The 22,520-nt window shown below is 44.6% G+C and overlaps 1 protein-coding gene across 3 annotated transcripts; it reads right to left on the bottom strand.

Moving 5' to 3' along the window:
- Nucleotides 1-8,961: 8,961 nt before the first annotated feature.
- LOC122440189 (zinc finger protein 555-like) lies at nt 8,962-20,637 on the bottom strand. 3 transcript variants are annotated; one of them, XM_043466107.1, is made up of 5 exons: nt 20,494-20,631; nt 20,096-20,160; nt 13,838-13,964; nt 13,234-13,417; nt 10,891-12,611 (listed from the first exon to the last, which is right to left on the bottom strand). In XM_043466107.1, exons 3-5 carry the CDS (start codon nt 13,869-13,871, stop codon nt 11,051-11,053), a joined length of 1,779 nt encoding a protein of 592 aa, XP_043322042.1. In that variant the 5' UTR covers nt 13,872-13,964; nt 20,096-20,160; nt 20,494-20,631; the 3' UTR covers nt 10,891-11,050. The 3 variants fall into 3 exon arrangements, with proteins under 3 accessions (XP_043322043.1, XP_043322042.1, XP_043322041.1); XM_043466108.1 differs by lacking the exons at nt 10,891-12,611; nt 20,096-20,160 and adding an exon at nt 8,962-9,362 and having other exon boundaries at nt 20,494-20,637; XM_043466106.1 differs by lacking the exon at nt 20,096-20,160 and having other exon boundaries at nt 20,494-20,637.
- Between the last annotated feature and the right edge of the window lie 1,883 nt (nt 20,638-22,520).

Genomic DNA, 22,520 nt, shown 5'->3' with positions numbered 1-22,520 from the left:
CTTTCTGGCACTGCGTGCATGTCTAGGCTCTCTCCCTGCTATGTGTCCTCAGGTGTCCACAAAGGGAGGCTTGATGCATGAAGGCTTTTCCAGAGTGGACATCCAAAGGGCTTCTCCCCCGTGTGTGTTCTCTCATGTTCCCGGAGGGACATGGAGCAGCTGTAGGCTTTGCCACATTCTGTGCACTCGTAGGGCTTTGCTCCACCATGCATCCTCACGTGCTTTTTAAAATATCTCTGATGCTTGAAGGCTTTCCTGCCGTGCTGGCATTCATAGGGCTTCTCCTGACTGTGTGTTCCTGCATGTTACCTGAGGGATAAGGAGGAGCTGTAGGCTTTGCCGCATTCTGTGCATTCATAGGGTTTTATGCCGCTGTATGTTTTCATGTGTCTTCTGAAGTATTTGGGACAACTGAAGGATTTCCCACATTTCTTACACACATAAGGTTTGTCAGTGGTGTGTATCGTCATATGTCCAACCAGGGATGAGGAATATCGGAGGGCTTGCTCACAATCCTCACACTCACAGTGTTTTTCTCCAGTGTGAGTTCTCATGTGCCATGCAAGGTACGAATGATAGGTAAAGGATTTCCCGCAGACTTTACACATGTGGGTTTTCTGTCCATGCTGACCTCTCTCATGTCCCTTAAAGGATGAGGGAAAAGCGAGAGCTTTTCCAGATTTCTTACAATCTGAAGACTGTTTACTACCATGACTCTTCACGCATCTCTTAGATGTTCTCCCAGCATCCTGACATTTATTAGGTTCCTCTACAATGTCTGTTCCCCTAGGATGGCTTAGGCATGAGACACAGCTGCAGGCTTCCCCACATTCCTCACATGGATAATGTCTGTATCCAGGGAGAGATCTCTGCTGATTTTGGAAAGAACAACCCCTGTAGGCTTTTCCACACTTACTGCATTTACAGGGCTGAATTCCAGGCCAATATCCTTTATGCACAGTAACATCTGTAATTTGGTTCAGGGCTTCCAGACAGTGATGACCTTCATTAACTATGAAGAGCTTTTCCACCAAATGATTTCTGTTCAAAATGGGAAACACAGTATTAGAGATGAACTAATCATTCATTAGTGATTTCTTCACTAATGATTTATTGATGATTGCTCATTATTATTTTGACTACATATTTGCCATTTTCAATGAATGAGCATATTTTTTATACTCTCTGCATTGTGACAAAGTGAAACAAATTTAATGCTCTGGCTGAGGGCTAAAACAGAGTCAACATTTTCTGTGTTTCTTAAATACAGGGTATCTTGGCCATCATTTTGTTTCCAACCTCATTATGATTTAGATACTCAACATCAAATTTAGGAAAGTATTTTCCTTCGAAATTTTTCTAAGTACAAATTTGGTTAGCTAGGTTTACACCTTTCCTTTAGTTTCAAGTGAGTCTAACAGGCTGCAGGTATCCCCCAGCCACCATGGCAGTGCCACTCACCTCCAATCCCTTTCTAGGGTCTGGTGACCTCCGATGTCAAGAAACATCCAGTTTTCTCCAAAAACAGACCAGAAATCATTTCTTGTGATTCTTACTTTTTTCTCTTCACTGCACAGCTCATTCTTCACAATATCACACTGAGTACTTGATCTAGTTTTAACTTGAAGGCAAGAACCTGTAACAATTGGTAGTGTAACTAAATTCTCAGGAAAGAAACAGTGGGATGAAGAAAAGAAAAGAAACCATATGTAGATTACTTTCCATATACAGATTCAAAAATGTAAACAAATTTTATAAGGGAAAATAGACATGGGGACAAAGAAAAGACCTTGACTATTTGGAATTTTGGCCATCACAGGAAAAATGAGTCAAAGTGGCAGCTTTGTTCACTCAGATATTTCAAAAAGAATGGAGACTGATATCTGATCAATATTATCAAAGAAGGAAAGTAGGAAGAAATGGGGCAAAACACACTTTCCCAAATCCTCCCTTTGTACAGAGAGGTACAAAAAGACTTCTTGAGTGGGCAAGGATGGATGAAAACTCCAAGAGGGAAGCCAGGTTAATTATACCCATCACCTTCTCAGAGACCTAGTCATGTTCCTAATGGGTATGTCCAAACATCGCTGCCTGATCCAGAACCTGCTCCTCCCAAGAGGTGAGCTCCCTGGTGATCTCAGGTACAAAGGCCCTGGACGAGGCCTTTGTCCACAGACCCAGCAGCCCTTGGGATGTTGGATAGTGTGTGGCTGCCATCCTGCTAGTGGAGAAAGTTCCTCATGGGGAGGGTGGAGAACAGCAAGCTGTTCATGAGATGGGCTGATTCTACAGTCCTCATGTCACTGACAATGGGTCAGTGTGGGTTTAACTGTAGCAAGATCAACGTGTCAAATGTGTATTGACAAGTATAACTTTCATAGGGTGAAACCATTATGCTTCTCTCACTGCCCAAATTAGGGAACCTTGAGATTCTGCTCAAGAGTGACAAAAAGTCAATCAATGCATGAAACTGTTTTCATGGAAAAGCAAAACCTGATTATAGGTAGGTTCTATAATGACAGGGGCCATGTCTGCCTTTTTTCCAACATATTCCCATCCCTGCCCCTCGTAAGAAACGACATTGTAAGAAATAACTGTTCCCTAAAGACTTAGTGCGGGGAGGAAGCTGTCTTCACCCACAGAGGCCAGGTTCCTGCATGTCTCCAGCATCACATCTCTGTAGAGTTTCCTCTGACCAGGGTCAAGCATGGCCCACTCCTCCAGGGTGAAGTTCACAGCCACATCTTCAAAGACCACTGAGTCCTGAAAGAGTCATATATTCTGGGTCAGGGAGGCTCCCCTTTCACCCTTGAGTGTGGGAGGATGGGGAGACCAACAGGTGGGAACTGGATTCAATTTCTAGGACTCCTGAACTCACACTCTTATGGGAAATGACCACACGCCAGCAAATCCAATGCAGGTTCCTCAGTGATGCAAAGTGCTGGACACTGAAGCAAAATGTGACAGCAACAGTAGACATGGACTAATGCAGACAGGACTAAAAAGAACTGTTCTTACTGAGATATTAGATTCTGAGGCATGGTAAAGACTGATAAATGAAACCGTCATTCAGATAACATGGAAATGGACATTGGCTTGGTCGAAAGTTATCACTGTCTTGTCACCTTCAAGAACTGGAATCAGAACATCAGTGCTTCTGGATCTGAATAACCATGAACCTGAAGGCAACAGCAACAAGCAGTCTGGTCTGGACCCCTCATATCCGACAGAGGCAGAGACACAACCCCTCCTATGATGAGGTGGACACTGAAGGTATACAGGCCATCCAGGATGCAGGGCTCAGCACATCTGTTGGGTAAGAAAGGGCCTGGTTCCTTAGGAAGCTGTCAAGCCAGCAGGGCCTCTCAGATAAATACCAGAGTGCTTGGAATTCAAGGAAGATGTCCACAAACAAGAGTTGTTGAAGAATCCGATGGTGATCAAACCAAAGGTGACTCTAAGAGGGAGAATGAAGAACCTAATTATTGTATTTAGAGAAATATGGGATTACTCTACATTGATATAAAAAGATAACAAGTACAAAACTAAAAACTAAGAGTTTTTTTAAGCAAAAAAAATATGAGTTCAAGATGTGAAGAAAAAAGAAATCCCAAACATCAGCTACAAAGAAGGCCAAGTTACTTCAACTAGGGTTGCAACTGAGTTTGCTAGTCACATACTTGATGAGAGCACTGTATCAGAAATATATGTGAAGAATTCATATAACAACAATCCTGGAGAAGGAAATGGCAACCTACTCCGGTATTCTTGCCTGGGAAATCCCATGGACAGAGGAGCCTGATGGACGATACAGTCCATGGGGTTGCAAGAGTCAGACATGACTTAGTGACTAAACAACATGACAACAATAAAAAATAAAAGACAAATAAGACAACCCAATAATGGGGCAATAAATGTGAGTAGAGAATTTTCCAAAGATATACAAATGGCCAATAACCACATGAAAAGATATTAAACACCAATAGTATTAATAATTGGGAATCCATATACAAAATTGAATAGTGGGGAGACACTTTCCAACCCCTTCTAGGAGGCTAGCATTATGCTGATACCAAAACCAGAAAAAGACATCACACATAAAGAAAGCTATAGAGCAGTATCCCATATAAACACAAACAAAAAAAATCCTCAACAAAATGTCAGCAATCCAAATCTAGAGAGCTATAAAAAGGATTCAACACCATGACCCAGTGGGATTATTCCAGGAATAAAAAGTTTGGTTCAAAGAAACAAAGTTGCTGCTGCTGCTGCTGCGTTGCTTCAGTCATGTCCGACTCTGTGCGACCCCATAGATGGCAGCCCACCAGGCTCCCCCCGTCCCTGGAATTCTCCAGGCAAGAACACTGGAGTGGGTTGTCATTTCCTTCTCCAATGCGTGAAAGTGAAGTTGCTCAGTCGTGTCTGACTCTTAGCAACCCTATGGACTGTAGCCTACCAGACTCTTCCATCCAATAAGGTATCATATACCTTATTAATAAAGAACAAAAACCACACGATCACCCCAGTAGACTCAGAAAAGGTATCTGTGAAAACACATCAACTTTGGGACTTTCCTGGTGGCTCAGGGGTAAAGGATCTGCATGTCAATGCTGGGGACACGGGTTCAAACCCTGGTCCATGAAGATCCCACATGCTGTGAAGCAACTAAGCCCATGGGTAACTACTGAGCCAGCACTCTGGAGCCCACAAGCTGTAGCTACTGAAGGTCGAGTGCCTAAAGCCTGTGCTTCACAACAAGAAAAGCTACTGCAATATGAAGCCTGGGCAATGAAGAGCAGCCTCTGCTTGCTGCGACTAGAAAAAGCCCAAGAGCAGCCACGAAGATCCGGCACAACCAAAGGGAAAAAAAAAAAAAGACTGCTTTGCCAATGCAGGGGGCACGGGTTTGATCTTAGTTGGGGAACTAAGATCCCACATGCCATGTGGATAGGCAAAAAAAAGATCAAAAAAAAAAAAAAAAAAAGAAAAGGACTCAGAAAGGGCTTCTCAAGTGGCTCAGTGGTAAACAATCCACCTGCCAATGCAGGAGACATTAGTTTGATCCCGTGGAGCAAATAAGCCCATGCACCACAACAAGAGAAGCCACCGCAATGATAAGCCCACACACAACTAGAGAGTAGCCCCAGCTGGCCACAACTAGAGAAAAGTCCCAGCAGCAGTGAAGACCCAGCACAGTCAAAAATAAATAAATAAAATTTTTGAAAAAAAATGCAAAATATTTCATCGTAATGCTTTTTAAGAAAGGGAAGAAAAACAACCCCACATCATCTTTTCTTGATAAAAATACTCAGCAAACTAGAAACAGAGTGAATGAAATGCTAAAGGGCATCCAGGAGATGCTGATACCTAACATTTGAACAGATACTCTTCCAAAGAAGAAATATAAATGATCAATAAGCTCATGAAAAGGAAAACAAAAAAAGAAAAAACAAATGTTCATGAAAAGATGTTCAACATGAGTCATCAGGGAAATGCAAGGAAACTTTTGGGAATTCAGTCTGATTTGTTTTCAGTACTACAGAGTGAAAATGGTGATCCCACAGTTGCCTTAATAGAGGTTTCCTGGATAGAAACGTGGCCCCACACTCCACCGTGGAGGTGCTGGCTTAAAGCAGAGTGGGTCAGCCATGCTCACCCATCACCACCTGTGTACTATTTGCATCAGCCAAGGACAGTGCCTGCAGAAGAGTCCGCCTACCATCCTGAACCATCCATAAGCCATATCATTCTTGTGGAAACTCCCAACATGGCCCCATCAAGTAAGAAAAAAGATAAGAAAGAACTTTTAAAAGCCAGAGATTGTGAGTTGGGAGACACATGGAGTTAGCAAGGAGAAGCTCCCAGAGGATGTGGTCGGTGATGTGATGAAGCTTGGTAAAGGGAAAACTAGCTCTTCCTTCTTGCGTGTTTGAGGAAAACTCAGTTTTCCCTCCTGTGTGCTTCTTCCCTCTGTGTCTCTTTACCCTCACGGAGACCATATCACTTCAGAGACTCCTGGTCACCAATATGTCGTGGTTTCTCCCTATACCAGGCAATTCTCTGTGACTCCAGCTGGGTTTCCTACCCTTGAAACTGGGGTCTGACACACTCTACCTGGAGATGGCATCGGATTCCACCTGTGGAATCACCTCAGTCCCTCAAGACTGCCTCCAACCCCCAGACACATACACACACACTTCAGATGCCAGTCTCAGGATCAGGCTGTCACCTGTGCTTCTTCAGATCTACCAGCTGTAGATCAGTTTCCCACGACCCGTCTCCTGAGGTTCCATTATTTTTAAAAAATTAATTAATTATTTTTGGCTTAATTGGGTCTTAGTTGCTCTGTGGCATGTGGGATTTAATCCCCAGACCAGGGATCAAACCCACAACCCCTGCATTGGAAGGAGGTTTCTTAACCACTAGACCACCAGGGAAGTCCCAGGTTCCATTATTTTGCTAGAGCAAATTACTCCTCTGTGTAAAATAAACTCTGTCTACCTTTTGAGACACTTACAGACCCCCCCCCCACCTCTGCACCCGGCAATAACATACTTGAATGACAGTATGAAAGTGCATGCTTAGGAAGTCTGAATTTTTCACTTGACCAAGTGTTCACAATTGCCCATTTCTAACCCAAACTTTCCCCTGACTTTTTGGTCACCAGCTCCCCCTGTCCATCCTCAAAAAGCACTGAAATGCAGAATAAAGCTCCCCTTCTTCCCATCTGGGCTGAGAATGCACTGACCCCAGAGAGCCCCCAGGGTGTCAAACAGCCTCGCTCTCACCCTCCTCACCCAGAACAAAAAACAGTCTCTGTTTCGTCTGAGACCCTGGGATATATGTTGAGATAGGAGTCCTGTCCCTACTCCAAATCTCTGGAATATTAAAACAAGCCCACAGCCCTAAATGGAGTCACTTATGCTGAGTCCCAAGACACCGAGCTGGCTGAACTTCAGTTTCAGCCTCTCCCAGAAATGGAATTTGAAAGCAGTCAATCAGGAATTACCTGGTCGGCACAGGGAGGCGATCTGCCTGGCAGACCCGCGCCCTCCCTAGAGTAAAGGAACCTGCCACAGACAAAACCCACTTTCGCTGCTTCCTTCGACCCGCTCACTTCTGCCTACAGGAGACTTTCAACCCGCAGCGCCCTTCTGTGCTGGATGGGAAGCTGCCAGATTCATGAATGAATGAATAAAACCAGTAAGAGCTTGGAAACTTACTTCGTTGAATTCTGTTTTTTAATGGGAATAAAACACCTTCTTACCTGGTAGGGATATGACTGCATCTGTCAGGTCAGGACGGGTCCCCTTACCCAGCCCCTGACCACTGCCCGGGTCACTCGGTCCTCCCCGGGATCCCCAAGGGGCGCATTCACAGGCCGAGACTTCCACTCAAGAGGGGACGGGAAGGGACAGGACAACGGGGTCGAGGGGGAGACTTGGGTCGCTATCTAGAGGAGCGGGCGCCGGAGACCCGGGCCTGCCTCAACTCCCAGCGGGTCCTAATCAGCCCCAGCCGGTCTCCGGCTCCGGTCAGAGAACTCACCATATCTGCCAGTTCCTGGATCTCCAGAGCATCCTTCCCGGAGCCCGCGAGGCCACGAAAACAGGACACCTGGGGCCGCAACCCTCAGGCATGCTGGAGAGCCCAGGTCTGAAGCGAGAGACGCCTGCGCGGGCGGGGAGGGTGGCCGCCGCCGGTCCTGATTGGACGGAGTTCCGGGCCTCCGCCCTCTAATTGGACGGTGTCCCACGCACTCCTCTCCCAGATGCTTCTTGTGTATGTAATACCCGCCCCCGCAGCCCTTGATTGAATGGTTCTCCGGGAAGTGGCGATCTTATTGGATGGTACTCCTGACACTCACCCCAGGACTCCGAAAGGATAATGCTCAGGCAAGATTCCGGGCCCTGATTGGACAGTTGTTCAGACCCTGTTACCCTGACACCTCCCCTGCAGTTCTGGTTATTCTCCTGGGTTCGCCCCCGCCTCCCTTGACTGGACAGTGTTACTGTCCTTCCAGGCTTCAATGTTTAGTCTGAACCTTCAAGTGCTTATGCCGGGCGGAAGTGCGGTTTTCAGCTTCAGCCCATCCCTGCCTGGGCTCCTTCTAGATACCTGGACTCGCTAGCACGGGACGTGGGTTCCTAGCAGAACTTGTTCCCGGGCAGGTGGATCTGGATCGAGAAGTCCTGACTTACTTGCCTCGCAGAGAGACCCCTGTCCAGGGTCGGGACTGGATGAGATGGGACAGGAGAGCCTGGTGACCTCAGGGGCCAGTGGTCCGGGGGTGAAGTCATTGTGAGTCTGTGCCATTTCTTTAAGAACAAAGACATTCACGTCCGCATATAAGCCAGGATCTCACTGTGTTTGACATGTGGCCTTTGGCATCAGGAGGCCCCGCTCTCCTGACCCGGCTCCCAATATGGGCTTGACCAAGTTCTTTTGAGTCCTATTTCATAACCCACGGTATCAGGCTCTCTCCCCACAGGGAATGGGAACGCTGGATCGCAGCCCCTCACCCACCACCTCTGTCTGAGCAACAGTGAGGTTCTGAACAAGCCCTGGGTCAGCTTTTCCAGACAAGGTACCCAGGAGGCCCCCGTCCAGTCCTACTGGTCTCAGAATCCGCATAGCCCCTCACTAGCCCAACTTTCATCCTGCTTCCCCTCTTCACACAGATGGGAAAAGCCCTTTGCTCTGTGGTTGGAGACGCTGGCCCATCTCAGGCCCGGGCCCCGGTCCTCTGGCAGCCCTCTGTGAATAAGATTCCTCTTTAGTAAGTCTATATAGATTTTTTAAAAAATCAGATACACTTGTTTTTATTAGACAATTTCCTTTTAAAAAATTCTTTATTTTTGGCTGTGTTGGGTCTTCCTTGCTGCGGCAGGCTTTTCTCCAGTTGCAGTGCAGTGGCTTCTCATTGCAGTGGCTTCACTAACTGGTCAGCACAGGCTCAGTAATTGTTGCACATGGGCTTAGTTGCTCCCTGGCACGTGGGATCTTCCCAGACCAGGGATCAAACCCGTGTCTCCTGCGTTGGCAGGTAGATTCTTAACCACTGAGCCAGCAGGGAAGCCCTAGATACATTTCTTAAATGATGACTCCTGCAGCTTCTGGAGGGCCTGGTTTCAGGGCCATGTGGCCTGGGGTAATACCCCAGTGGATACCAACCTGGGTTGCTATGCATCAGATTTTTGTGGTTCTACGACACAGCCATAGAGGCTGAGCCACTTGCAGAATCTGAAGACAAGGGTGGGCATAGTAGCATGACTTACAAATACCTTTTGGGTGGGGGTGGTGTAGGGGTGCCATGTGGCATGAAGGATCTTAGTTCCCCAAGCAGGAATGAACCAGTGCCCCTGCAATGGAAGCGCAGAGTCTTAATCACTGCACTGTCAGGCAAGTTCACAAATAGAATTAAATCATATGACCTGATTTGGGTGTATGTGGTTCATAGGGTATCAGGTTGTTTGCCAATCAAAATACCTGGGGTTGAAGTTGGAACTTCAGCACTAGCCTATAAGGACTTTAGCCAATAATAATGTATCAATAATAACATAAACAACCAGGTCCTACTATAGCACAGGGAACTATATTCAATGACTGTGATAAACCATAATGGAAAAGAAAATGAAAAGAATACACACACACATACACATATATATAAATGAATCACTGTTATACAGAAGAAATTAACACATTGTAAATCAACTACAAGTTTTTAAAAAGCACCTTAAAAAGGATTGTGATATTTCAAACTCCCCTTTCATAGCTTTTATAACAACCAAACTGAAAGAAAAGTTTAGTTAAAAAAAAAAAGTCCTGTATCCCCCGGGACTTGATAGCAGCAATAATCTCTGAAATTCTTCCATAAGTGAGTGTTGCCTCAGGCTTACTATCTTAAGGAACAGTTCTAGAAGCAGCTCTTTGACCTTTCCCCAACAATATGCCTCAAAATATAAGTTAGGAAACCAAAATGATTATTTTAGTGGTAAGTAAATGTATCTATAGATTCTCTGGTGGCTCAGTGGTAAAGAATCCACCTGCCAATGCAGGACACATAGGTTCCATGCCTGGGTCAAGAAGATCCCCTGGAGAAGGAAATGGCAACCTATTCCAGTATTCTTGCCTGGAGAATCCCATGGACAGAGGAGTCTGGTGGGCTACAGTCCATGGGGTCGCAAAAAAGTCAGACATAACTGAGCAACTAAACAACAACAACAAACTGCAAAATCTTAGTAATGGCTTCACTTCTGCCTTCCATATCTCACATCAATAGGCTTCTGGCATATTTGGACACAGAATCATAAAGGGAAGGGATCTGGGGAACTGTAGTTCCTAACACTACTCATGCTGATGTAACACAATCCAGAACTTGATATATCATGGTGACATCATAAGTGTTTCTTAAATAAAAAACCTAGTTTTAATTTGCAATCACAAGCAAAGACAAAGCAAAGCATAAAAGTTGAAAGTAACAATTCACATGAGACTACGCACTTTGAAGAACTCTGCATAATTACAAATTTCTACCATTTTTAAGAAAAATGGAATAAGACTCCACTGGCCTAAATAAATAAAGCCTGTCTCAATACCATGGTGGGAAATATGTAATAGTTGATTATCCAGTATCTGCCACACTAAGCCAGTAGGAAAATTTCAACAAATACCACAAGGTCATTTTTCCAATGATCCTCTAAAGGACAATTTAAACAACTAAGATATTAAACTATATATTTAACTGCCTGGCTAGCTCAGTCAGTAGAGCATCGGGCTTTTAATCCCAGGGTCATGGGTTTGAGCCCCACATTAGGTAGTTGCTCTAAACTATATATTTAATATAGTGCATATATTAAAAATACACTGCAAATCACCCATGAGTCCAACTGGAAAGATAAATGTTTTATTTCCTAAAACATTAAAAAAAAAAAAAAACCACTACCTACAAAATTTATGTACTATAGTTAAGAGAGTACTTTAACAGTTAATTTTCATCAAAAAGAACTAGAAATACACTCCATATGGATCCACTTCCATGACGAGGGACTCATAAAGGCAATACCAGATTTTCAACTTTTATAAGATTTCTCTCATGTGAATTTTCTGAAGCACTGTGCATGAATTCATTTGCAGGATGATTTTCCCCATTACATATGTAGTATTTCTCCACAGTATGTATCCTCACATGTCTTCTTAAGGATGAGGAACAACTGAAGGCCTTCCCACACTGCTTACATTCGTACGGTTTCTCCCCAGTGTGCATTCTCATATGTATTGGTAAGGATGAGGGCCACTTGAAGACTTTACCACATTCCTTGCATTCGTACGGTTTCTCTGCAGTATGCGTTCTCACATGCTGTTGCAAAAGTTCAGGCCAACTGAAAGCTTTCTGGCATTGTTCACATTCATAAAGCTTCTCGGCGGTGTGCCTTCTCATATGTTTCTGTAAGGAGAGGTGACAATAGAAGGCTTTCCCACATAGCTTGCATTCATAAGACTTGTCTCCAGGATGCATTCTCACATGCTCTCGAAAGTAAGCAGACAAATTGAAGGCTCTTCCACACTGTTTACATTCATAGGGTTTCTCTTTAGTGTGAGTTCGCAAGTGTTTTCGTAAGGATATGGGCCAGTTGAAAGTTTTCCCACACTGACTGCACTTGTAAGGTTTCTCTCCAGTGTGCACCCTCATGTGTCCTCGAAAGGAGGATGGGTGGCTGAATGCTTTTCCACACTGGTCACATTCATAGGGTTTTTCTCCACCGTGCGTCCTTTCATGTCTTCGAAATGACTGGGGATAGATGAAGGTTTTTCCACATTGCTTACATTCGTAGGGCTTCTCTCCAGTGTGAATCCTTTCATGCCTTCGAAAGGACTGAAGATAAATGAAGGTTTTCCCACACTGTTTACATTCATAGGGCTTCTCTCCCGTGTGTGTTATCATGTGCCTTCGAAAAGCCGAGGAATAACTGAAGGCTTCCCCACATTCCTTACATTTATGTGGTGTCTCCCCGGTATGTGATATCATGTGTCTTCGAAAAGTTGAGGAGTAGCTGAAGGCTTCCCCACATTGCATACACTTATAGGGCTTCTCTCCAGTGTGTGTTATCATGTGTCTTCGAAAAGTTGAGGAGTAGCTGAAAGCTTTCCCACATGTCTTACATTGATATGGCTTCTCTCCAGTGTGAGTTCTCACGTGACTAGTAAGACTTGAAAAATCAATGAAGGCTTTCCCACATTGCTGACATTCGTAGGTTTTCTCAGCAGTATGAATCCTGATATGCCGGTTGAGGGAAGAAGTACGCGGAAAGGTTTTTCCACATAATTTACATACAAAGGGCCTTTCTCCATTATGGATTCTCACATGCGTCCTTAGGTGTGAATGACAACTGTAGGCCTGCCCACATTCTTGACATTGATACGGTTTATGTCCAGTGCGAGCAGTGCTGTGATTCTTGAGTGAACAATGCATGAAGGCTTTTTTGTATGCACTGTATTCATACTGTTTTACTCCAGTGAGAGTTTTCTGGTACAGGTTAAGATTTGGAATCTGACTGAAGCCTTCCCCACATTGATCATTACTTTCATGGAGTCTTTCCACCACATGATTTCTGTTAAACATGAGAAGCATGTTATAAATGGTTTGACTAATAATGATTTATTAGTAAGTACAAGGATTACAGGACTTCCCAGGTGGTGCAATGATAAAGAATTTTCCTGCCAATGCAGGACACGCAAGAGACATGGGTTCAATCCCTGGGTTGGAAAGACCCTCTAGAGGAGGAAATGGCTACCCACTTCAGTATTCTTTCCTGGAGAATTTCATGGACAGAGGAGCCTGATGGGGTACAGTGCATGGGGTTGCAAAGAGTCAGACATGACTGAGCGCACACACACACATACACACAAGGATTACACTATCATGGATTTCACTGAATGGGTAAATTTTCTCACTGATTTGACTTCCTTTAAAGTGGAATGAACTCAATGCCACGAAAGGGGGCTCAACTGCAACCATTACAAAAACAAGTGTTTCTTAAACATGATCTCTCCTGCTGATTGTTTTCAACTGTTTCTAGCACAACATGAATGTCAAATTTAAAAAAATCTTCATGAAAATCTCTATGAATAAACAAATCTGACCTAGACTTACATGTGCTTTGTTTGCTTTTTAAACTTCATGACATGCTAAGATTCCCTCCTGAAATACTGCTTTCTCTGAGTGCAACTCACCTCAGGTGTCTACTCTGGTATGTGTACTGATCTTCAATGCTGAGTTCTTCCCAAATTTTTCCTAAGACAAAGGGCCAGGAATCACTTCCAGTGAACTTTGATATTTTATGTTCTTTGGATATTTTATTCCCATAAATATCCTGCTGAGAAACTGACCCATTGACCTTACATTGAGTCTCATCATCTGAAAGCAAAAAGGGAACAAATCTTACAAGAAAGAAGCTACCTATTAGCCAAGAAAGAAACTGAGGCATTTATCTGTGTCAAGACTTCATCAAAAACAGTACAAGGGGTCAAAATAGTGAGCACTTTAATAAACACAGTAAAATTCTCTCAAGGTTCTAAAATAGAACTTACTGGGATCTCCAAGGCCCCATGAAACCTGTATCTACTAGTGATACTAAGGGAGCTTTCTTTACAGAAAGCTTTAGTTTCAGTTTAATACATAGAATCACATTTTTTGTGGGTAGATTCTATGGCAGTTGTGACCACATCTGTCTTATTAGTTAACATACTTCCTTTCTACATTCTACATCTCAGAACAGTGATGTGCCAGATATACTTGTCTCTAAATAACTAAGTGAAAGAATGACATCATTCTTACCCACTGAGGCTAGGTTTCTAAAGGTCTCCAGCATCACATCTCTGTAGAGCTCCTTCTGAGCAGAATTCAGCAAAGCCCACTCCTCCAGGGTGAAGTTCACAGCCACATCCTCGAAGACCACTGAGTCCTGAAACAACCAAAATATGTGCAGGAGCTTGGATGTGATTCATGACACTGAGCAACTGGGCTCAAGTCACAGGAAGCTCAAACAAGATTTTGTGGTCACCAAACATTCACCCTGTGACTCAGTCGTCATACCTCCTAACTTTATGTCCACACTCCCGCCCTCATAGATTAGTGATTCAGTTGGTAAAGAATCTGCCTGCAAAGCAGGAGACTGCCTGCAATGCAGGAAACCTGGGTTTGATCCCTGGGTCAGTAAGATCCCCTGGAGAAAGAAATGGCAACCCACTCCAGTACTCTTGCCTGGGGAATTTCATGGATAGAGGCGCCTGGCAGGCTACAGTCCATGGGACTGCAAGAGTCAGACATGACTAGCAACTAAACCATTACCACTAACACATTCAACTTACCTCTACATTTCTACTGTGACCACTTCAAGTCTTACTCTTCTCTAACCAAAGGATTCAAATCATGTTGGAGAAATGAAAGTACTATACAAATGAAACAATATTTCCATTTTTTAAAACTTTTATTTATTTTCTTAATACCAAAAACATATTATATTGCAGTACAGCCAATTAAGGGCTTCCCAGGTGCTGCGAATGGTAAAGAACCCACCTATTAATGCAGGAGACATAAGAGACATGGGTTCAGTTCCTGAGTCAGGAAGATCCCCTGGAGGAGGGCATGGCAACCCACTCCAGTATTCTTGCCTAGAGAATCTCCTGGACAGAGGAGCCTGGCAGGCTACAGTCTGTAGGATCTCAAAGAGTCAGACATGACTGAAGCAATTTAGAATGCACGCACAGCCAGTTAACAATGCTGTGATTGTTTCAGGTAAACAGTGAAGGGACCCATCCATACATATACATGTGTCCATTACAATATTTGCATTTTAAGAACTGTCAACCCCCTTGCGACACAAGAGACTTTATAGTTTCTTCCTACAGCACACCATTCATAAGCATATGAAGCTCAAGGTCAGCCTGAATGAGGTTCAAAGGAATAAAAGCACAATGAAGGTGGGACTTCCCTAGTCCAGTGGTTAGGACTCTGCACTTGCAATTCATAAGAGCACAGGTTCAATTTTTAGTCAGGGAACTAAAATCCCACACTGCCACATGGCGTGGGCAAAAATAAACAAATAAATGATTTTTAAGAACATACAATGAAGGACTGGACATATTTCCTTCTTTTCCCCCAACCAAATATGACAGGCCAATGGGCCTGTGGGAACCCAATGTGCTGCAAGGGCCAACTAGCCATATTGTCTTAAAGAACTCCAGGTCATAAGGACAGTCCAACTGGCTGAATAAAATATTTCTTTTGAATATGCATTAATTTTAACTTTTCTGTGTAACAGTTATCACCAGCCCAGTTTCTACTCTTTTTTTCTATTTTCATGATGATAGGAAGTAAAAACTCCATACATTCTCTACACTCCTGAGCCAGTGCTGCTGCTCAGCAGTTCTGAGCTCACACACACACACACACACACACGTTCCATGATGCTCTTCTACAGGAGTCATAAAAGAGTACCCTTATGACCTTGAGGCAAAGGTTAAGAGTCCTACTTTGCAATGGACTTTAACATCAGAAACATTTGACAGCGAATTTACCCTTGACTATAAAATACATAAAGGAGTCCAGTGCCTTCCTACAAAGGAAACACTGCCTTGCCTCAAGTTCCAGGAGACAGTGATTCCACACAAACCAACCTAGAGGCTGCACTCTCAGTTTCTCTTATGTCCACGTCCCTCCCCTGGTGGGCACATGAGCAAGTAAGGCCAACTCCTAAGCACAAGAACCACTGAGCTGCATGCCTCCCTTAAGCCATGTTTCTTTCTTTTTTTTTTTTTTTCCTTTTGTTTTTAAAGTTCATCAACCCAGTGACATTCCATGAACAGAGGAAAGAAAACACTCTCCTGCAACAATTCTGATACCAGAATTTAGTACCTATTCAGCAGAGCAAAACAGGAATATCCCTATTGTACAGGAGCTTCTTGAGTCAGGTGAGTTACTCATGATACAGTTGCCTGTAGTGTTTCCTCTATTGAACGTGCAGGAAAAGAGTGGACACTGCAAACCTTAACTTGATCCCTGGCAATGACTGCTGGTGAGGAGGCAACGCTGGCCTTGGCTGGCGTCTGGGAACTTAATTTTTGAAGGTTTCACACTGCCAAAATTATTACTCCCTATCTGTAAACTGATAGTTAATACTGAGCACCTGCTTTTTATTTGGGCATCTGGGCTTTGGGTCCATGCTGGGCAGAGGATGCTTACACAATCAGCTATCAATAAAAACCCCAGGGCACTGAGTCCCTAATGAGCCTCCAGGAAATAGTATTTCACGTGCTGTCACAACCTTGGCTGTGAGGTGTGTTATGTGTGACTCCACTGGGAAAGGTCTCTTAAAAGCCTGCACGTGGTTTTCTTCAGATTTCTCCTCATGGCCCCTTTCCCTTTGCTGAGTCTGCTTTGTCCTTTTGTTGTGATAAATTCTAATCATTAGTACAACTCTGTGCTGAGTCATGTGAGACCATGCAGAACCACAGGGGGTCCTGTGGTCACTAGACACATCAGAAGTGGGATTTGCTGAAACAATCCAGACTCACTAAAATATGGGAAAAGCACTGTCCGGGAAGTGGAGGAAGAAGGAAGAGGGGATGACAATGGGGTCATCTGGGGTATGAAAGGTGACTGAACTGCCTGCTGTGAGGTTAAAAGTTGATCATGGTGAAAATGAGCGATCCAACTCCAGGAGGGCCAGCTCACTGAATATACCAGCTGCCAGTGGCCATGCTGGCCAAGTGAGAGGACAATCAAAGTCCAGCCCAGGTGACATCTCAGATTTTTGCTTTCTTCTGGGCAGGAGGTGAAACGCCCCTCAAGTTCCCAAAAGTGAGCTTTGGGTGAGGGAAAAAAGTTAGAAGACTGTACTGCATTAGGAGGAAAAAAAACCAGTTCCTAGAGCTGAAGCAAAAGTTTAGACAAAGCGAAGGGCAAGGGGCTGTCCAGTCTTTCTTCAGTCTGGCATGCAGGGCTGGCCTTCTGCTGGCATGTGGGAACTTGGGTCTGGGCAGCATTCTCACCACCTTGACAGCAGTGGCTCCTCTGCCCTTTTATGCTAATAATACAGTTTATGCTGAAGACCAGCTTTCCTTCTGGGAGTCTGGAATCTCAGTTCAGACTAATCACAGGGTGTCTACATGACCACCCCAACACAACCCTGGTAACTGAGCCTCTCATTAGTGTCCCGGGTGGATGGCATGTCAACCATGTTGTCACCACAGGCTGGGGGTGGGCGGTGGGGGAAGGAAGCCTGCCCTGTGTGATTCTGTTGGGGCGAGTGGGGAGCCCTTAGGATCCTGCACTCAGTCTCCTCAGGAACTGGCCTGGGCACCTTTCTCCTGCTGACTCTGCTTTATTCCCGTGGTCAGAAATCAGAGCCGTGAGCACGGCTACACACTGAAGCCAGGGAGCCACCAAGTAAATCTGTGAAGCCAGGGTGGTCTTGGGGACTACCGTAGGCTGAGGGTCTGTGTCCTCCACCACCAAATTCAGGTTGAAACCTAATCCCCAAGGTGATGGTGTTCGGAGGTGGAGCCTTATGGAGTTGACCAGGGATGGGATTAGTGCCCTTATAAAAAGAACCCTAGAGAGCCTGCAATAAAGGAGACATAGGAGACTTGGGTTCCCCCACTCCGGGTCTGGAAGATTCCCTGGAGAAGGAAATGGCAACCCACTCCAGTTTTCTTGCCTAGAAATGGACAGAGGAGCCTGGAGGGCTATAGACCATGGGGTCGTAAAGAGCTGGACATGACTGAGCACACAAGCACACACACACATATATATCTTGATATAATTCAACATATTCAACACATTGGTTGAATTTGGAGAGTGAGGGCCCTGTCATTTGGGTTCATTTCCAGTCTGGTATGAAAGCTGGTTCTACATTGAGGGCTGAGTTTCATTTCACAGAGGATTTTTTTTTTCTTCAATATTTCTGTCAACTATATATGTCATATGCATTTTCCTGCACTGATGTCATCTTATAAAACAGAAAACACTATAATCAACTCATAGGAATTATCTCTAACCATCTCAGCGTTGCTGAAAGCCATTTTATAGTATTCAACAGTCATACATTAAAAAACACTCTTACCAGTGGGAAACATGATAATATGCATGATTAGATAAAGGAAAACAGATGAGAAAAAAAATTAAAAAAAAAATAAAAGGACAGATAAATTCTATGAAGTTAACTGTTTTCTCCAAGACAATTAGATACAAATGAACTATGGCCAGCTGACCTCTTAGTCAACATTATACTAGTGATCCAGTCCAGAAAATGCACAAACGTGCAATACTAGAAAACAGGTTGTCTCAATGCCTAACTCAAACAACTGTACGTCTATGACACCAACAGAACAAAACGATAATCATAGAATAAGATACTGAACAAGATCTCAGGATAAAAACTCAATATAAGTTTCATTACCTTTCTAATTAAAAGCAACAGAAAATTGGAAAGGTCACTTTATTTTTTGACCACACCATGCAGCATGTGGGATCTTATTTCCCTGATCAGGAATCAAACCCAATCCCCTGCATTGGAAGCACAGAATCTTAACCAATGGACCACCAGGGAAGATCCTGGAAAGGTCACTTTGAAAAGATAACATACACCATGGTAAAAGCCAAATTGAAGTAGTACAAAATAAGTTTAATGACGGCTATAAAAAGAACCTAATAACTAGACTACCCTGGTGGTCCAGTGGATAAGACTTTGAGCTCCCAGTGCAGGGAGTCCAGGTTCAATTCCTGGTCAGGGAACTAGATCCCGCATGTCACAACTAAAATATCCCAAAAGCTGCAACTGAGACACAGTGGAGCCAAATAAATAAATAAATAATGCATTAAAAAAAAGAAAAAGAAAAATTTAAAAACACTAAGGATAGTAACAAAGAAAAATGAAATAAATAACAAGATGGCACACATTCTTAAAAAGAAATCAGTGTTACCAAAATATTGATCCTCCCAAGACAGACCTAGGATCGTTATAAAATCCCATCAAATCCCAAAAACAGATTTTTTTCTTTTTAGGATTTAACAAATACTAACTTTCAAACCTAATGAAAACAAATGCCCCTAAACAGTCAAAATATTCTGAAGAGCCAGGAGAGAACCTGCCTGGCACACTGCAAGGATTTTAAAGCAGCAGCACTCCTGAGAGGATGAATTGGCAGAGGAATAGGCCATTAGATCTACCTTGAGGAACAAAGTCCAAAGCAGACCTGTGTCTAAAAGGAGACCTGATTCACTACAGAGCAGCCACTAAGAGCCAAGCAGAAATGACAGACACTTCAGCACAAAGGACAGGACAAACTGGTGTCTAAGTAAGATCTGTGTATACCCACAGGTTTCGAGGATAGTAAACAATTTATTGCAGATTTAAGCAAAGTGTATTGCGGGTAATAAACAACAATAGCATCTACTGTCAGAAATTAAATAACTGATATTTTTGGGTGAATCTTCACCATCTTTACCTATCATGCTATGAGGTATTTCCTTCACTTCTCTGCAGCTGACAGGAAGGGAAATCTCTATTTCTCTGACATGCTTTCCCCTGGAACTTTGGAGGCTATGCCCCAGAATTCCATTTGTTAACTCAAAAGGACAGACCTCAGAAACTTACCACAGACAGGTGATTTTAAAAGAATGTTTAACAAACGGAATGGAAGATATTTCCCTTTTTTTCTTTCTTCTGAAACTCACCCCTTTGAAAATATTTTATCTTCTGTTTCCCACTGTATTAATTAGATGTATTTTACATTTGCTGAAAATCTGAGGTTTCAGTAAGCGAACACATCTTTTCAAGGCAACAAACCCAGGGAGCGGCAGGGCTGTACTGGTCCCCAGACAAAGATGACCAAAGGGTCAAGTGCAGCCACGCCACCACGTGGGGTACCCCTCCCCCATCGCTCACTGAAGTGCTCTCTGAACAAAGGACATCAGCAGTGTCCCCGCTGTGTCGCCTGTGCATTTTGCTTGGGCGGCGGTGGCGGTTTGAGGGGTGCTACCCCACCTGATAGTGCGTTTTCCTTGACCTTGGCGTTAGTTTTTCTCACTTACCTTGTGAGAATCCACGGGTCAGGAATTATTTGCCTTTTCCCCTCAGGCGTCCGGTCAGCTGACAACTAGTGTCCCTCCAAGAAATGAGGGCTGGAGTTGGGGTCACTCAGGACCGAGGACCTACCAGGTGACCCCTCCCAGTCCAAGGTCCCCAAGCAGGTCTCCCCAAGCTCCCCGCCAGCCCCTGCAGACTGTCCGATGGGAGGAACCGACCAGGGGCTGGTGTTCTCAGGGCCCTGTGGGGAAGGCAGCTGTGAACATCTGGGTCACCCGGGTAGTTCTGAGACCGCTGACACACACGCGAGGACCGGACAGGACGCCAGGACCCCACCCCGGGACCGCTTCCAGCCGGTTCAAATCAGCCCTTCCCGATGTTGGGCCCGGCCCCGCTCACTCACCATCTCTTCCCGGCTCCGGGCTTTCCCGGGAGTCCTCCCAGCGGCCCGGGCAGGTGAGAGCCACAGAGACCTGACACCTGGGGCCGCGGGGCAGGCGCGCAGCAGCGCCAAGGCCCTCGGAGAACTACCCGCACTCGGGCAGGAAGCGTGCCCGCCCACGACCCTGATTGGACGGTGCTCCTGACACTCTCTTCGTCCGGGATTATCATTGGGAGATGCTTCACACTTCGCCGGTCTGATTGGGCAATCTTCGAACATTTTTACTGTCGGGGCTCCTGACTGGAAGGTTTCCCGAGACCCGCCTCCTTGTGCCCCTGATTGGACAATTCTCCAACCCTTCCGAGCGCCTCTGATTTTTCCCGCCCTCTTACTGATTGAATGACTAGGCTTCGGGATACTATCTACTGGCCCCGGGCTCTGAGCAGAACTCGCTCCTGCGCCGGCGGGCCCTCCAAGTCCTCCTGGACCCGAAGTCCTGACTCAGTTTTCACAAGGAGCGTCCCTGTCCAGAACCGGGACTAGAGAGGACTGGACAGGGTGGGTGAGGAGGGGGTCTGGTGACCTCCGGGGCCGGGAAAAAGTCGGGCAGGGATCAAGGTCACCGTGGAAACATGCCTTTTACTTAGGAACAAAGACGCTCAGTGTAAAATAACATCATACTCTGCAAGTGGGGGTCTTGCTTGATTTTGACGTGTGACTTTTGACACGCGGAGGCCCTCCCTTCGTCCCCGTCCTCACTACTGGGCCTTGAGGTCAGCAACCCAGGCGCTGTCCCCCGTGGGAGGTCAGACTTCCAGGGCCCATCTCCGTGCAGGACTGATCTCAGCATATCCGCAGGTGTGAGACATCACAGTCCTCAGCTGTGCGCTTTGCACTGCAGGGAAATTTATGTCTGATGGTGTTTTTAGAGTATCCCCAGAGAATACCCAGGGTCTGGTATTGTATAATACCAGATTTAATTATAATATAATACCAGATTAAGTACATTCACCAGTGTGAATGTACTTAATACCACCTTTTTTTTTTTTTTTTAATCATTAGAAACACTTTTCATTCCTAGCCACTTGGCGACCCTTAAGTATCAGAGCCATCAAAAAAGCACATTGGCCTTTGAATCTTCTCAGGAAGAGTGGAAGATCACACAATTCTTAAGGTAAATCACAATTAAATGAAGATTATTTATTTATTGGTGGGACTTTTCCTGTCATTCACTTCCTTTATACAACAGTAGTGTAAATAGCATCAAACAGAAAGAAAAGTTTGTTAAATGCAGCCATAAATAATTATAATAAATATCCATCAAGTCACTTTACAGCGCATGTGTTTAAAAGCGAAGGGTTGGCTCTGTATGGACCTCAATGTGCTATCTGCGAGACACAATTCTGTTAGCAGCTGACATTTAAAAGTAGTTAAGATGGTAATTTCATGTTATGTGTGTTTTGCCTCCTGCGTGCTCAGTTGCTCAGTCCTGTCAAACTCTTTGTGACCTTATAGACTATAGCCCACCAGGCTCCTCTATCCATGGGATTTTCCCTGAAAGAACAGTGAAGTGGGTTGTCATTCCCTCCTCCAGGGGCTCTTCCTGACCCAGGGATCAAACCCTTGTCTCCTGCATTGCAGGCTGATTCTTTATTGCTGAGCCACCAGGGAAGCCCATGTGTTTTTTGCCACAATATTTTTTTAAAAAGTTTTTAAAGGCTATGATATCCCTGAGGCAATTGAATTCCTACCTTAACTGATATAAAACAACAACCAAAAGTGCTTATATAAATTTGTGATGGACCTGAAAACTCTTAATACACTTACTAGATGGGTGCTAAACATCTAATGCATTTAATATGCCTGCTTCTTTCAGAAAACATTCTCTGATTTGATGTTAAATGTATGTCCAAACTCTGATATTGCTTGTCATTTAATTTACAGACAGAATTTTAAAAATTCCTTTTGTAGGGATTTCCCTGGTGGCCCAGCGGTTAGGACTGCGCTCTCACTGCCACCGGCTCATATTCATTCCCTAGTTGAGGAAC

Source organism: Cervus canadensis, chromosome 4 (genome assembly GCF_019320065.1).
Source record: "Cervus canadensis isolate Bull #8, Minnesota chromosome 4, ASM1932006v1, whole genome shotgun sequence".
NCBI classification, from domain to species: Eukaryota; Metazoa; Chordata; class Mammalia; order Artiodactyla; family Cervidae; genus Cervus; species Cervus canadensis.
The sequence above is the reverse complement of the archived record's forward strand: the minus strand, read 5'-3'. Positions and strand labels throughout refer to the sequence as shown.

Excerpts from the sequence above, each read along its gene's own strand:
- LOC122440189 (XM_043466106.1), bottom strand. Across the intron at positions 13,418-13,837 it reads TAGAAACCTAGCCTCAGTGG|ATGATGAGACTCAATGTAAG; the intron begins GTAAGAATGATG and ends TTTTGCTTTCAG. Across the intron at positions 12,612-13,233 it reads TACCAGAGTAGACACCTGAG|AAATCATGTGGTGGAAAGAC; the intron begins GTGAGTTGCACT and ends CATGTTTAACAG.